This window comes from Mchenga conophoros, linkage group LG3 (genome assembly GCF_057382185.1).
Source record: "Mchenga conophoros isolate Kocher_MC1m ecotype Shallow Benthic linkage group LG3, M_conophoros_male_GT1.1, whole genome shotgun sequence".
NCBI classification, from domain to species: Eukaryota; Metazoa; Chordata; class Actinopteri; order Cichliformes; family Cichlidae; genus Mchenga; species Mchenga conophoros.
The window spans coordinates 33622976-33639915 of record NC_140528.1 but is presented as its reverse complement, the minus strand read 5'-3'; the positions used below and the strand labels follow the sequence as shown (position 1 = coordinate 33639915).

At 47.6% G+C, this 16940-nt stretch overlaps 1 protein-coding gene across 1 annotated transcript; it reads right to left on the bottom strand.

Moving 5' to 3' along the window:
* Positions 1-867: 867 nt before the first annotated feature.
* Positions 868-16070, bottom strand: LOC146578277 (uncharacterized). The gene is made up of 9 exons (XM_085257804.1): positions 15974-16070; positions 13966-14007; positions 13587-13829; positions 13133-13375; positions 12829-13038; positions 11725-11793; positions 11539-11568; positions 11414-11455; positions 868-2048 (listed from the first exon to the last, which is right to left on the bottom strand). Exons 1-9 carry the CDS (start codon positions 16005-16007, stop codon positions 1849-1851), a joined length of 1113 nt encoding a protein of 370 aa, XP_085113930.1. The 5' UTR covers positions 16008-16070; the 3' UTR covers positions 868-1848.
* Between the last annotated feature and the right edge of the window lie 870 nt (positions 16071-16940).

Here is a 16940-nt window from a genome sequence, read left to right as displayed (position 1 = left end):
GAATGTGCAGAAAATAGGTTTAAATGTTAAACTAATTTCTTCAAGTGGTTCAACTCTTGTCCAAGCCATTGATTTCTTCCAGAAAGTATTTTTTACTGTCCAACACTCATTACTTCAGCTTAAACTTGATCTCAATGCAGACAAAACAAAGCTGTTGATTGAGTCAGTAATCACTCTTGAAGGTAATAAAATAGAGTTGGTTCACACGTATAAATATCTGTTTATCTTGATTTATGGCTCACTCACCTTCAAACCACATGTAAAGTTAACACTGAGTTTTATTTTCAAAATAAGTCGTGTTTTGCTTTGAATACAAAGAAGCGGCTTGTCGCTGACACAGTTTTACCTGGATTATGAAAATATTCTATATATGAATGATTCTGCTAAATGTCTTTGAGTGGTTGATACCATGCTTCTCTGGGGTCCTGGGACTCGGTCCACTCTGGCCCGCGGGCTCATCACTACAGTCCCCTGTGCTTTCTGTGGCTTCCATGGCTGCTGGGTGACCCCCTGTCATGGCTCCTGACACCCACTATCATATAGTTACATGGAGAAACCTTTGAATACAAATGTGTTCACGCACACAGGTGTGGATACAGGTGTACACACAGACACACTATCTTCCTTGGCTGCTGCCTCAAGGCATATCCTGCATTGTTGGTCTTGTGTGCTGCTCAGTAACATTCAAGATTTGTTATTTACTGTTACTTATAGGTTGTTGCCGAGTCTGCAATAGGTTGTTGTACTATAGGTACTATAGGTTGTTGCTGTTGTCTCTCTAATGTGAAAAAAAAGAACAAAGAAGAAGAAACCTGTGAGTGTTTCCAGCTGTTTGGAGCTGTGTGAGAATAAAAGCTGCACAGCTGTTTGTGCAGCCTCACACATCAACACACAACAGTTCAGCTCCAAGTCAGAGAAACACTGAAAACAGGATGAAGAGCTGCTGGTTACACAGCAGAGGACATGATGGAGGATCAACCTCACTGATGTCTGTTGGTCTGTACTTGACAATAGACAAATAATAATAAGAAGAAACAAGACACCAGAGAACAAGACGATCATTCAAAAATAAACCAAAACATAAGAATTCAAAAATGCTGTGTCGAACCCAGAACCGTGACATTCATTTATACAGCACGAAATCACAACAACAGTCGCCTCAAGGCGCTTCATATTGTACAGTAGATTGTACAATAATGGATACAGAGAAAAACCCAACAATTATCTGGTTGGGTCCACAGCTGCACATTCGCTGTCAAGATAAAAGACGCACACCAGATACGAAGTTGCAACACGTGCTCGCATACATATAAGAGGTACTGTTTTTGTACGCTAGAGTGGGATTTTCACGGCATATTCTGCACCACATGTCTGTGCGTTCATCATTTGTTTGAAGCCAGCTCACCTCCTGCAACCACTTTTCCGAGAATACGTGCTTCTTTTGCGGTTCGGACTTCTTCTGACATTTCTTTGGAGGTGGAGGAACACCAAAGTAATTGCTTAACCCTGGAGAACCCACGGGGTCGGATCTGACCCCATGGGTTCTCCTGGGTTAAAGGAGCTTGCTTCCTCGACATCTTCAAGAGTTCTAAATAAATGTCTGTCCTCGTCCAGAAAATCTTATGTACGCAAATGTGCATTGCAACTTCTTATCTGGTGCACGAGTATATGTATTCCTAGCTATGGGACAGTGGGAGGAGAAGTCAGGTTACAACAAATATGAACAACTATGAACTGATGTGGAGCAGTCCAGTGGAAGAGTTTGAAGAAGAAGTTAAAGACCAGTGAAGTCTTTACCAGCAGTGAAAAATCATCATCTGCAGCTTAAACACTAACAGCCTCCGCAGCTCAGAAGGCATGCTCAGTGGTGACATCATCATACTCTCTGGTCAATCCCTGACCTCCTCCATCACGCTGGGTCATCTCCATGGAGACGGCTGGTTTGTTCCTCCTGCTCGAGCAGATGGACAGCAGCAGACCGGTGGAGATGCAGTACGGACAGAAGACCACTAGATGGCAGAAGAGTCTGAGCTCAGAGGGAGGAGGAGCTGAAGGACGAGGAAGCAGAGAGGAGGAGTCAGGAGTATAAAATCTTCTGCTTCTAAACATTGCTTTTGTTTCAGTGCACACACAGCTGGACACAATTTGTCACACACTTTGAATTGTGTGTCATTGTTGCTGCAGAGTACTGTAGTTTGTGTTTAACAGACACTGTAATCACACATGAATTATTTCATGCTTACACAAAAATAACCTATCAAACCTGTGGATGTGGGGGTTCCACTGTTACTGTGGACCATCAGAGTTTTAGATCAGAGAAAAAAGAAACTCCCATCATGGATCAGGTACAGTCTCAGCAGGAGAGGAACCTGAGTGCAGTAGATACTACTGTGACTGGTGCAGATATCAGTGTGTATTGATCAGCTGAAGAGAGCACAGTGGTGCAGTGGTCAGCACTGTCCCCTCACAGCAAGGACGTTGATTTTAGCCCCAGCTGGGTGATTTCTGTCTAGTATGTTCTCTCTGTGGGTTCTCCAGTTTCCTCCCACAGTCTGAAGACATAAAATCAGCAAGACATGACCTGCTGATTTTAAATTAGCTGTGGGTGTGAAGCAGATATGAGTGGGACCTGTAGTCCAAACACTTTGAGTGGTCAATAAGACTAGAAAATCTCTGTGTTCACTGCATGAACTCAAACAGGCTTTAAGACACTAACAGGTGGACTGTGCTCTGGGTCCAGACCCAATGACTGTTCCATACAGACTCGGACCTGCAACCAAAACAGATTCAAAACCTGAGAGGACACTTCTGTTTTAACTGGTACAGCTTTTTGTTCTTTACAGTAGTGGCTCAGCATCCCATGTGATACTACTCGGCCAGTCAGCTCTGTGCATTCCATACTACTAATAATAATAGTACTTCCGGCGCCCCCCGTGTGCGGCAGCCTGTTACAGCAGCTCTGCTCATTCTGAGTTTCTTTCTTTCTTATCTTTTTCTTCTCGTAATTTTTTATAACTAACGTATTACTCCTCCTTGAATCGCTACCTTATCGTGGTGGAGGGGTTTGTGTGTCCCAGGGATCCCAGGGGCTATGTTGTCTGGGGGCTTTTGCCCCCTGGTAGGGTCTCCCATGGCAAATTGGTCCTGGGTGAGGGACCAGACAAAGAGCGATTCAGAAGACCCTTATGAAAAGAATATCAAGGGAACAGTTTACCCTGCCCGGGATAGGGTTACCGGGGCCCCGCCCTGGACCCAGGCCCGGGGAGGGTGCCCGAGGGCGAGCGTTTGGTGGCCGGGCCTTAGTCCATGGGGCCCGGCCGGGCACAGCCCGAAGAGGAGACATGGGCCCATCCTCCCGCAGGCCCACCACCCGCAGGAGGCGCCATAGGGGTCGGGTGCATTGTGTGCCAGGTGGCGGCCAGGAGCGGAGGCCCTGGCGGACTGACCCCCGGCTGCCAAGACTGGCAATAGGGACATGGAATGTCACCTCTCTGGTGGGGAAGGAGCCTGAGTTAGTGCGTGAGGTTGAGAGGTACCGGCTAGATATAGTCAGGCTCACCTCTACGCATGGCTTGGGCTCTGGAACCAGTCTCCTGGAGAGGGGCTGGACTCTGTCTCAGTCTGGAGTTGCCCCTGGTGAGAGGCGGCGGGCTGGGGTGGGTATTCTAATATCCCCTCGGCTTGCTGCCGGTACGTTGGGGTTTTTCCCGGTGGACGAGAGGGTTTGTTCCCTGCGCCTTAGGGTCGGGGAACGGGTCCTGACTGTCATCTGCGCTTATGCGCCGAGTGGCAGTTCGGAGTACCCAGCCTTCTTAGAGTCCCTGGAGGGGGGGGGGGGGGGGGGGGGGTGCTGGAATGTGCTCCTCCTGGAGACTCTGTTGTCCTGCTGGGAGACTTCAATGCTCACGTGGGTAACGACAGCGAGACCTGGAGGGGCGTGATTGGGAGGAACGGCCTCCTTGATCTGAACCCGAGCGGTGCTTTGTTATTGGACTTCTGTGCTAATCACAGTTTAGCCATAACGAACACCCTGTTCGAACATAAGAGTGTCCATAAGTGCACGTGGCACCAGGACGCTCTAGGCCGTAGGTCGATGATTGATTTTGTAATCGTATCACCAGACCTGCGACCATATGTTCTGGACACTCGGGTAAAAAGAGGGGCTGAGCTGTCAACTGATCACCACCTGGTGGTGAGTTGGATCAGGTGGCGGGGGAGGACGCTGGACAGACCTGGTGCACCTAAACGCGTAGTGAGGGTGTGCTGGGAACGTCTAGCAGAGGCCCCAGTCCGCGTGATCTTCAACACACACCTCCGGCAGAGCTTCAACAGCATTCCGAGGGAGACTGGGGACATTGAGTCCGAATGGACCATGTTCAGCGTCTCCATTGCCAAAGCTGCTGCATTGAGCTGCGGCCGCAAGGTGGTTGGTGCCTGCCATGGTGGTAATCCCCGAACCAAATGGTGGACACCAGAGGTGAAGGGAGCCACCAGGCTGAAGAAGGAGTCCTTTTTTTTTCTTTTTTTTTTTTTCTTTTTTTTTGTCCCGTTTGGATCTATAGCCATCAGAATTGTTGTCTTAAGGCCAAGAAAGATGCCAAGCGGATTTATTTTACCAAGTGGATCATCATGGCCTTGCCATATTGGTCCATTTGATTGACCTTTATTATAATTATGAATTTATTTTATTTTCAGTTGCTACAAATGGGACAGACATGACTGTGGGATAGGACAGGGGGAAAGAATGAAAGAAAGAGAGGGAGAGAAAGAAAGAAAACCAAAGGGGAGAAGAGACGGTGAGAAGGGGGGAAGAGAGAAAAAAAAAACCAAACAAACAAAAAAAACAAAACACCTGGGTCACCTGTATGGAGAAAAAAAAAACAGAAGAGAAAGCAAACAACAAAGAGCAACATAATAAGAAAAAAAAAGCACCATCACAATAAACTAGCTAGCAGTAGATATCAATAGTTACTAAATAATAAATGATATTGTGCAGCACGCAAGATAGACAGCGCACAATGTGCTTTGAGGCAGCAGCCAAGAAAGCTGTAGTCCGCGTCTGTGACTAGTGAATACCCATGTGCATACCTGTGTGGATCAGCATGCTTGCATTCGAAAGGTTTCTCCATGTAATGATCTGCTAGGGAGTGTGGGGAGCCACAGCCCTGTCCTCTATGGTATGAAGCAGGTATGGAGGAGATCAAAACTCCAGACATCCAGAGGCCCCCAGAACACAAGAGACCAAGGAAGACCCACAGAGGGGCAGCCGCGCCACTGTCCCAGTAAGAGCTGAGGAGAGTCCCAGATGAGGGCTCATTCAGCAGCCGCGGAGCAGAAGCCAGGGGGAGTTGCAGTGACGCACCCGTGAGCTCCGCCGGCAGCCAGCTGTGCCTGAGTGACCGAGCCCCAGGCCGAGAGGCCGGGGGCACCCCACCTCCGAAGTGGCCCGAGCGAGCCCCAATAAGCGGCCGCCAAGGAGTAAGCCGGTGTGTACCCGGACGCCCACCCCCAGACACAAAGAACCACCAACGCATCGACACCTGAGGGAGTCCGCCACCGGCAGGGGAAGTGGTAGTGGGTGGAGACAGGTCTCCAAACCTTGGAGGGCCTGAGATGTCCCCAGAGAGGTGGCGTCTGATACCCAACCTGACATATAGACACAGACATACAGGCACACACAGACACAAACATCCATTCCCACCCTCATGCTCTCATATGCACTTACTCCACACTCAACCGACGTGGAGACAGACATAAAGAGACGTTGTACACACAATCACACTCCCCAAGCGTACTCTACAAACCGGGTCTAGGTACCCTTGCCCCTGGAGGGGGAGATTGCACCCAGACCCAGGTGGTGTTACCCTTTTCCCTGCCGTGGGGAGAGGCAGACCGCCCTGACTCCGCAGCAGCCGGGAGGCCCCACACCCCAGACCGCAGTCGGACGGCCAACTCCTCCTAGCCCCCCCGCTGCAGCAGGCCGCAGAGAACGGGGGTGAGAGAAGACTCCAAACCTCCCTCCACCCGCTCATTGTAGTGTTGATGCATGTGTGTTCTAAGGTGCAATTAAAACCCAGGAGGGCATGGAGCTACCTGCCAAGGAGCAGCAGGTAAGCGCATAGTCCCTCCTGCTGAAGAAGGAGTCCTATCGGGCTTGGTTAGCCTGTGGGACTCTGGAGGCAGCCGACAGGTATCGACAGGCCAAGCGGAATGCGGCTCGGGCAGTGGCTGAAGCAAAAACTCGGGTGTGGGAGGAGTTCAGAGAGGCCATGGAAAAAGACTTTCGGACTGCCTCGAAGAGATTCTGGCAAACCGTCAGGCGTCTCAGGAGGGGAAAGCGGTGCTCTACCTGCACTGTGTATAGTGCTGGCGGAGCGCTGCTGACATCGACTGAGAAAATTGTCAGGCGGTGGAAGGAATACTTCGAGGACCTCCTTAATCCCACTGACACGTCTTCCAAGGAGGAAGCAGAGTCTGGATATGAGGGGAATGACCTGCCAATTTCCGGGGGCGAGGTCACTGAGGCAGTTAAACAACTCCTTGGTGGCAGAGCCCCTGGTGTTGATGAGGTCCGCCCCGAGTTCCTGAAGGCTCTGGACGTTGTAGGGCTGTCCTGGTTGACACGCCTCTGCAATGTTGCGTGGAGATCAGGGGCAGTACCTGTGGACTGGCAGACCGGGGTGGTGGTCCCCATCTTTAAGAAGAGGGACCGGAGGGTGTGTTCCAACTACAGGGGATCACACTCCTCAGCCTCCCTGGGAAAGTCTATGCCAGGGTGCTGGAAAGGAGAGTTCGTCCGCTAGTCGAACCTTGGATACAGGAGGAACAATGCGGTTTTCGTCCTGGTCGCGGAACACTGGACCAGCTCTTTATCCTCTCGAGGATACTTGAGGGTGCATGGGAGTTTGCCCAACCAGTCTACACGTGTTTTGTGGACTTGGAGAAGGCATTCGACCGTGTCCCTCGGGGTGTCCTGTGGGAGGTGTTGCGGGAGTATGGGGTGTCTGGCCCATTGCTACGGGCCATTCGATCCCTATACAACTGTTGCAAGAGCTTGGTTCGCATTGCCGGCAATAAGTCGGACTCGTTCCCTGTGGGTGATGGGCTCCGCCAGGGCTGCCCTTTGTCTCCGGTTCTGTTCATAATTTTTATGGACAGGATTTCTAGGCGCAGCCAAGTGGCGGAGGGCTTTCGCTTTGGTGGCCTCAGAATCTCATCTCTGATTTTTGCGGATGATGTGGTTCTGTTGGCTTCATCGGGTGAGGGCCTCCAGCTCGCACTGGAACGGTTCGCAGCTGAGTGTGAAGCAGCGGGAATGAGGATCAGCACCTCCAAATCTGAGGCCATGGTTCTCAGCCGGAAAAGGGTGGAGTGCCCACTCCGGGTCGGGGATGAGTTCCTGCCCCAAGTGGAGGAGTTAAAGTATCTCGGGGTCTTGTTCGCGAGTGATGGGAGAAGGGAGCCGGAGATCGACAGACGGATTGGGGCTGCAGCTGCAGTAATGCGGACGCTGCACCGCTCCGTCGTGGTGAAGAGGGAGCTGAGTGTAAAAGCGAAGCTCTCAATTTACTGGTCGATCTACGTCCCTACCCTCACCTATGGCCACGAGCTGTGGGTAGTGACCGAAAGAACGAGATCGCGGATACAAGCGGCAGAAATGAGCTTCCTCCGAAGGGTGGCTGGCCTCTCCCTTAGAGATAGGGTGAGAAGTTCGGCCATCCGGGAGGGGCTCAGAGTAGAGCAGCTGCTGCTCCACATCGAAAGGAGCCAGCTGAGGTGGTTCGGGCATCTGACAAGGATGCCCCCTGGGCGCCTCCTGGGTGAGGTGTTCCAGGCATGTCCCACCGGGAGGAGGCCCCGGGGCAGACCCAGGACACGCTGGAGAGATTATATCTCTCGGCTGGCTAGTAATTAGACTCTGCAGCCATGTTCTACCGTTTTGTGCTAGTTCTGGTCGTTTTTCTTAGTTTTCTTAGTTTTAGTTTTTTCACCTGTGTCTGGGGACCCAGAGCAGGGATCCTTTGTTTACAGTAAGGATCAGCTGTTAGCGCTGCGTCCCGCAGCGGTACTGCCGGCGGACAGTCGGCAGTACCGACAGTCCCCCCCTCGGCCAACGCGGATGCAGCCTGTGACACTCTCCACTCAGTGGTCAGCAGACTGCAAACACAATCTCCGAGAGCCTTTCTCATAATATCAGGGGACTTCAATCATGCCTCATTGGACTCCACACTGCCCACCTTCACCTAGTATGTGACCTGCCCAACCAGAGACAATAATTCAATTCAATTTCAATTCAATTTTATTTATATAGCGCCAAATCACAACAAAAGTCGCCTCAAGGCGCTTCATAATAAAACACTGGACTTACTGTATGCCAATGCAGAAGAGGCATACAGTTCATCACCTCTCACTCCACTGGGAAGATCTGACCACAACCTGGTGCACCTTGTCCCTGTGTATGAGCCCTTAGTGCGCAGGGAGCCACCAGCCACCCACACAGTACGTACAGAGATGGTCGGAGGAGAGCGAAGAGGCTCTTAAGGATTGTTTTGAGTCGACTGTGTGGGAGGTGATCTGTGACGACCACGGAGAGGACATCGACAGCCTTACTACATGCATTACTGACTATATTAATTTCTGTGTGGATAACACCGTACCTACCAGGACTGTACGGTGTTTCTCCAACAAGAAACCTTGGATTACCCCAGAAATTAAAGCTGTCCTCAAGCAGAAGAGGAGGGCCTTCAAATCCAAAGACAAAGAGGAGTTGAAAAGGGTGCAGAGAGAGCTGAGGGGACTGATAAGGAATGGGAAGGACAGCTACAGGCAAAAGATGGAGAACCAGCTTCAGCAAAACAACGTTGATGAAGTCTGGAGAGGCCTCAGAACCATCTCAGGCCACAAACATCAGAACTCTCTGCCAGGGACGGATGTGAGGTGGGAAAATGAACTGAATCATTTCTTCAATAGATTTGATTCATCCATGAGGCAGTCTACAACATCGGCTGCAGACTCACCCACCCCCACTGCTGCTGTTCCACCTCAGACACTTCACACCTCCTCTATTCACCCTGCTCACTCCTCCCCACCCCCAACAACAGCATCCAATACACACTCAACACAAGGCTCCAGCCTGTCTCTTTCAACCACCCAGGTTAGGAGGGAACTGAGGAGGATTAATGGCAAGAAGGCAGCGGGCCCAGATGGCATCAGCTCGAGGTCCTGGTCGTCAGGTCCTGCGCGGACCAACTGTGTGGGGTGATGGAGCACCTCTTCAACCTGAGCCTGAGGTTGGGAAGAGTCCCACAGCTCTGGAAAACCTCCTGTGTTGTACCAGTGCCAAAAACTTCACGCCCCAAGGACCTCAACAGCTACAGGCCGGTGGCTCTGACATCCCACCTGATGAAGACCCTGGAGCGGTTGGTCCTGGCTCAGCTTCGGCGCCTAACAAGCTCATCACTGGACCCACTTCAGTTTGCCTACCAGTCTGGCATCGGAGCGGACGATGCCGTCATTCACCTCCTACATCGTTCCCTCGCTCACCTGGAGACCGCTGGGAGCACTGTGAAAATCATGTTCTTTGATTTCTCCAGTGCCTTCAACACTATTCTTCCCTCGGTTCTGAAGGACAAACTGGGGAACTCTGGAGTGGACCATCACCTCACTACCTGGATTTTGGACTACCTCACCGACCACAGTATGTGAGGACTCAGGGCTGTGTGTCGGACAGGGTCGTCTGCAGTACGGGGGCCCACAGGGAACGGTTCTAGTTGTGTTCCTCTTCACCATCTACACTGCAGACGTCTCCCACAACTCCACCCAGTGCTTCCTGCAGAGGTTCTCTGATGACTCTGCAATAGTCCGCCTCATTACTGATGGGGACGACAAGGAGTACAGAGGACTGACTCAAGACTTTGTGGACTGGTGTCAGCTGAACTACCTCCAGATCAACGCCAGTAAAACCAAGGAACTGGTGGTAGACTTCCGCAGGCACAAACATCCTCCACTGCAACCACTGAACATCCAAGGTATGGACATTGAGGCTGTGGACAGCTACAGGTACCTTGGTGTTCATCTGAACAACAGACTGGACTGGACTCATAACTCAGACGCCCTCTACAGGAAAGGGCAGAGCAGGCTGTACCTGCTGCGGAGACTCAGGTCGTTTGGAGTGGAGGGCCCACTCCTGAAGACCTTCTATGACTCTGTGGTGGCCTCAGCCATCTTCTATGGTGTGGTCTGCTGGGGCGGCAGCATCTCTGCCGGGGACAGGAAGAGACTGAACAGGCTGATCCGAAGGGCCAGCTCTGTTCTAGGATGCCCTCTGGACCCAGTGGAGGTGGTGAGTGACAGGAGAATGGCGGCTAAGCTGTCATTACTGTTGGACAACCTCTCCCACCCCATGCAGCAGACTCTGACAGCACTGAGCAGCTCCTTCAGTGGGAGACTGCGGCACCCACGGTGTGGGACGGAGAGATTTCACAGGTCTTTCCTCCCCACTGCTGTCAGACTCCACAATAAAGACTTTAACTGATCAAACACACACATCCACATATGTGCAATAACACTAATGTGCAATAACACTAAGTGCAATACTTTTCTGGCATCGTTGTATTTTTACTCAGTTGTATAAAGCATTTGTATTCTATGTTTATCTTATTGTATATTTTTATTCTATTTTATTCTACTGTATATAGTATTTTATTTTATTCTATTCTGTACAGTTGTGTACTGTATTTATTCTTATTGTATTCTAATTTTTGCTTCAGAACTTTTGCACTGTCCACTTCCTGCTGTGACAAAACAAATTTCCCACGTGTGGGACTAATAAAGGTTATCTTATCTTATCTTATCTTATAATAACCAAAAACTGATACTAATAAGTAAGAACAGCATTGCAATCAGAACAAAGCACTGGGCCAAAACCCAGGATCATGACACAGAGTTCCTTTAAACAGTGTTGTGGAAAAGACTCCTAATTAAGGAGGTGGGTCTCTTTATTGTCCATTAGCTCTGATTGGTTAAAGTGTATGTGACCTAGTACAGACTGAGAGGGCTCAGTCTGTACTAGGTCACATACAGCTACATATGTTTTAGGGCATTTGTCCCCTATTCTGGAGTGTTGTACACTTTGTGTAGGACAAAATGCAAGTTTGATGTACCTTGTGTTTTTTTCCAGAACCAGACCCACTGTATCTATAAAGTAATGGTTTAAAGAAAGCAACTTATCTCATCGTCCAATTCTTCTAATCAGACACCTTCTTGTGATCTAGCCTTTCACATCAACAGAGTAACATACAATATTTGTAAGTGCAGAAGTAATGAAGGAGGACTCTGTCTGTGGCTCTTCCACCAGAGGACTTTTCTCCTCCCTCTTTCATTTATTAGTGTTTGTTCTTCATCCTCTACTCACCTGTAGAAACGGTCAGAGCAGACAGCAGCAGCACACACACACCTGCAACAGGACAGAGGTCACTAAAGGTCACCAAAGGTCAGAGGTCATGATGAGGACAGACAGGTGTAGGAACATCAGCTCACCTGCAGCAGTCAGCAGAAACAGGCCTGAAACTGAAGAACACACTGATCAGAGATCAAATGGTCACATGACCAAAGAGAAGCATTCAGACTGCAGTGATTGGCTGTTCCCACACATCAATAACCCACAGCGCCCTCCAGTGGTGGAAACACAGATAATACATGTGGAGAAGCATGAAGGAGACTCACAGCAGAGGCAGACGCTCCGTCTCAGACAGCCGTCACCTCCACAGCTCCACAGCTCTGCTCCCCGACCTCCTACATCACACAGAGCAACATCAGCACAGGAGGAGCTCTCCATGGACTTTAATCAAACCCTCCAACAGCTCACTGCAGATTCATAATTATTAGCTCCGTCTCTAGTCTATGAATCTATTTTAGTTCAGCTTCATTTATATAATGCAAAAACTCCAAATCTTGAGTATATTTGAGACACATTCAGGTACAGAGTCACATTTCAGTGAAATATAGGAACTTGTTTTTAGACACTGCGTCTTCAAATCCAATCTTGGATCTGGGGAATTTTTACTTGTTCCATTGGCAGATTGTTTTCACTTAATACAAGATATTTTTACTTGAAATATTGTTTGTGTCTTATTTTAAGTGTGATGAGATATTTTGACTAGAAATTGGACATATATAGTTGGTAAGATTTTGAGTTTTTGCAGTATCTAACCACAGATCACAACAACAGGTACCCCGTTGTGGTTTACACTGAAAGGTAAAGATCACAAGAACCAGTAAACAATCTGTGAAAGCATCTAGTGACTGTGGCAAGGAAGACCTCCCTTTATACAGGAACAAACTTACACTTAATTACACTTTATACAAGTTTGGATATTTGGTTTGAAGTATTTTTAGGGTAATTGTGTGTGAAATGTATGGATTGCTGTAAGAGGAGCAGTTTGTTGTTTGTTTACTTTTCTGTGTTTCTTTATGATTGTTTCCTTATTTTGATTCCGTTACAGAATAAATGAACAATGTTAAAAGTAGAATGGGAGGCAGAGCCTTCAGTTTTCAGGCCCCTCTTCTGTGGAACCAGCTTCCAGTTTGGATTCAGGAGACAGACACTATCTCTACTTTCAAGATTAGGCTTCAAACTTTCCTTTTTGCTAAAGCATATAGTTAGGGCTGGACCAGGTGATCCATGTTCTCTTCCCTATGCTCTGTCTTAGTGATGCCATGAAAGGAGATCGACATGTACATAGTTGGACCCACTGATCTGGACTGCGGACTGATTCATGATTCATTCATGAATTTTCATCTGCTTTTATAACCTGACAGACTTCTTACCTTTTAGTTTTCTCCAAAGGAGCAGAACTCCACTCATAACCAGAACCAGGAGAACCACAGAAACCAGACCTGCTACAACTGGGACCAACCAGGAGGGGCCAGGTGGAGGGGAAGGAGGGGAGGAGATGGTGCTGTTATTAAAGAGTGTGTAAAGAACAGGAGGAGAGACGGGCATGGCTGTTTGAGTAGGAGGAGGTAGAGCTGGGGGATCTGCAGGGGAGTTGATGAAGATGGTTCAGTCAGTTTATTATCAGCTTAGTTGGTTAGTTTGTCTTTAAACAGGAAGTGATGTCATTATCCTGACCTCTGACCCTCAGAAAGCTTGGAGGAGATGATCCCAAAACATCAGTAGAACATGAGTAGAGACCTTCATCAGACTGCTGGACGTTTGTGATGGTGAGCTCTAATTTAGCCTCGGATCCAATACGACTTCCATTAATGAAGAAATAAGCTGTGATGATGTCGCCATTCACCTGTCTGCAACGCAGAGTGACATCACTTCCTGTCCTCACAGGAAGTGCAGGGATCTCCAGGATCAGACCTTTATCTGACCAACAGAGACACAAACAGAGTGAAGAGACAGAGTTCCACCAACACATACATCATGTTTTATATAACAGTCAGAGAAAATGTATTTTTAGGATGAGCATGACGAGGAGGATCTACAGGAGAGACAATGAAGATGGTTCACTCAGTTTATAATCAGCTCAGCAGGTTAGTTCATGTCTTTAAACAGGAAGTGATGTCATTATCCTGACCTCTGACCCTCAGAAAGCTTGGAAGAGATGATCCCAAAACATCAGTAGAACATGAGTAGAGACCTTCATCAGACTGCTGGACGTTTGTGATGGTGAGCTCTAATTTAGCCTCGGATCCAATACGACTTCCATTAATGAAGAAATAAGCTGGGATGATGTCGCCATTCACCCGTCTGCAACGCAGAGTGACATCACTTCCTGTCCTCACAGGAAGTGCAGGAATCTCCAGGATCAGACCTTTATCTGACCAACAGAGACACAAACAGAGCAGAGTCACACACACACACACACACACACACACACACACACACACACGCAGAACAAGTGTATTTGTGTTCTTGTTGGAGTCTCACTGATTGTTTAACTTCCATCTCCTCACCTGCAGAAACAGTCGGTGCAGACAGCAGCAGCACACACACACCTGCAACAGGATGACTCATTATTGAAGAAAACCTGTTCTCATCAATGCATATGATAAAAATTGGTCTAAACTTTCTGTATTTTAGCACTTTAAACAATACATTGAAAATGAACTGGCTTAAATATTTACAAAAATATCCCAGCTCCATTTGGAATGTTATTCCCCTCTATCTGATATCTAAACCAGGTGGTATTAACTTTTTCTTAATATGCAGTTATGACATTGATAAAATACCAATTAAGATTTCTGCTTTTCATCGCCGGGCCTTTATGTCATGGAGTCTCATCCTTAAACATAATTTCTCTCCCCCAGGTATCGTAAATGGAACTATAATGACGTTTCATATAGACGCAAATCCCTCTTTATGGAATACTGGTCTCTTAATAATATTACACATGTGGCTCAGTGATTTAATGAAGATGGTAAACTCCTCTCATACGAAGGGTTTCTATCAAACTTTAACCTCCCTGTCCCGCCTAGGGATTATGCTAAAGATTTTGGAGCCATATCATCAGTGTGCTGTTCTAGTCACGTCCCAATCCAAACCCTCAGCAGTTGTCTTTATTATCACCATCAGAAAAGGCTGCAGGCAAAATATGCTTCTCTAACAATTCCAGAAATAACAATAAACCTTATGTTTTAATAAGGAGCACATGAATATATGAAATATAAATAACTGCAACTTGAATCTTTACTGAAGTTCAGTATTTGACACAGAGCTCAAGCTGTAATATATCATAATAATCTAATAATAACTATAATATTGGCCATATTATATTTACATTACCAAAGTGAGATGACTTTAGTCTCATGAACAACATCAGCTAATTGTTATTTACTAACTAATCTTAAATGACTGTTCAGCACAGAAATGAAGCCCAACAACGATGTTTTACAGTCCCGTGGTCTCAGCCTCAGATACTCAAGTAATCAAAGTGATGTCATAAAAAAATGAATGCTATATAAACAAACAAACAGATGAGCAAAAGAATTTTCTCCTTCATTTCTGTCAAACAATGCTGTATCAAAAACAGCGGTCCCCAACCCCCGGACCGGTACCGGTCCGTGAGTCGTTTGGTACCGGGCAGCGAGAGTTGAGGCTCAGGTGTGAAATGTATAGTTTTCAGGGTTTTTATTAGTTTTCAGCGTTATTTTGTTATAGTTTTTATTGTTAAATCGGTTTCCCTGCGTCTTTTCACGTGTGTTATGAATAAATCTTCTTTTTTTCAGTACCGGTACTAGTTTTATTTTGTTGTATTTATCCACGACACCTTAAAGGCCGGTCCGTGAAAATATTGTCGGGCATAAACCGGTCTGTGGCGCAAAAAAGGTTGGGGACTGCAAAATGTTAGCGCATAGTATCAGTATGAACCTGAGCAGCATGACTAATTTAACGGCCCCCCGCTTCCGGCCTTTTGTCAGCAAAGGGTATGGCCTACATAGATCACAAAAACCACATCCTTTGATGTATGCTGCCCCTGAATTGGGAAACATTTAGTGAGTGAATATTGTAAATGGCCTGCATTTGTATAGCGCTTTTCTAGTCCATAGGACCCCAAAGCGCTTCACACTACGTTCAGTCATTCACACACACATTCACACACACATTCACACACTGGTGATGGCAGCTACGTTGTAGCCACAGCTGCCCTGGGGCGCACTGACAGAGGCGAGGCTGCCGGACACTGGCGCCACCGGGCCCTCTGACCACCACCAGTAGGCAAACATGGTCTTGCCCAAGGATATTTGGCATGCAGAAGAAGTTATCTATAAGTTTCTTATTAAATTGGCCAAAAAGATAAGCTACACAAACACACCGCTGTGTGTTGGAACAAGAACAGGATGTGGTATTCTACCACAGAGAGAGCGAACACCAAGATTAATAAAGTATTCTCATTCAAAGCTTTTTCACTTTGGCATTATGGGGTATTGTGCTTAAAATTAAAACTAACTTAAAATAACTCACCGAGGAAGAGCCGACGTACAGGTACAGTCTTCATAGTGTGTGGAGGTCAACTGAATATCTGCAGTCCGACAAGCAGAGACACACCTTCGGCACTTCCTGTTGTCACATTCAGTGTCACTGCTCTACACTTCACTCTGCTGTTGTGTGCACGAGCTTTCAAAGATTCTTACTCTGCTCTCTAACCTGTCCCTGTCAGCATACCATCACCCCTCGGACTCCAACAAGGGCTGATTGCACTGATTCAGGTTATTATGAAGAAGTAGGTCCACCATTATATGAAAATAAGCCAGTAAACATATTGGAATCAAAGATCTACTGAGGACTCTGCAGTTACAACTAGTCACACATTACTAATCCATGCTTGAGGACAGTAGAGATATAAGATTTGTAGAGTTTAGCTCTACTTTTCAGTGATAACTGCTCTATGATTGGATGAAGACCTTTCTGACCTATGGCTGATCTCAGGGTGTTTTCACACATAAACTGAGCCCTGAACCTTTTTCCACAGAAAGCGCTGAAATAGAGAGCTGTTTGAGCCCATGTGTAATTGAAGCAGCTAGTCCAGAAAATACACCTGACCTAAACCTACACAGAGCATTTTCTGCAGACGTTGTCCATTAACCCCTTTAGACCAGCTTCTTGTCATTGTCCACAGCTGATGAGAGAAAACAGAAATGAAGAGTTAAAGTAGGTCTGTATCTATACCAACCATCTGAAATTCTGGCTTTACACAAATTACTGCATTCTGATCATCTCTAACAAAGCTAGAGCCTGTTCCAGCTACCACAGGCTACCACACCTATTAACCAATCAACCTGAGAGGAAGCCAGAGTACCCAGAGAGATGAAACCCCTGAAAACATGCAGACTCCACACAGAAAGGCTCCGGCGAAGTGGTGGGATTGAACTCAGGACCTTCTTGATTAAGGCAATGCTGCAATAGTGCTAATCACCACCGTGTCAACTAC

Excerpts from the sequence above, each read along its gene's own strand:
- LOC146578277 (XM_085257804.1), bottom strand. The coding sequence starts at position 16,007 with ATGAAGACTGTACCTGTACGTCGGCTCTTCCTCG. Across the intron at positions 13,376-13,586 it reads AAGCTTTCTGAGGGTCAGAG|ATAAAGGTCTGATCCTGGAG; the intron begins GTCAGGATAATG and ends TCTGTTGGTCAG. Across the intron at positions 11,794-12,828 it reads CCTTTGGAGAAAACTAAAAG|GAGGTCGGGGAGCAGAGCTG; the intron begins GTAAGAAGTCTG and ends TGTGTGATGTAG.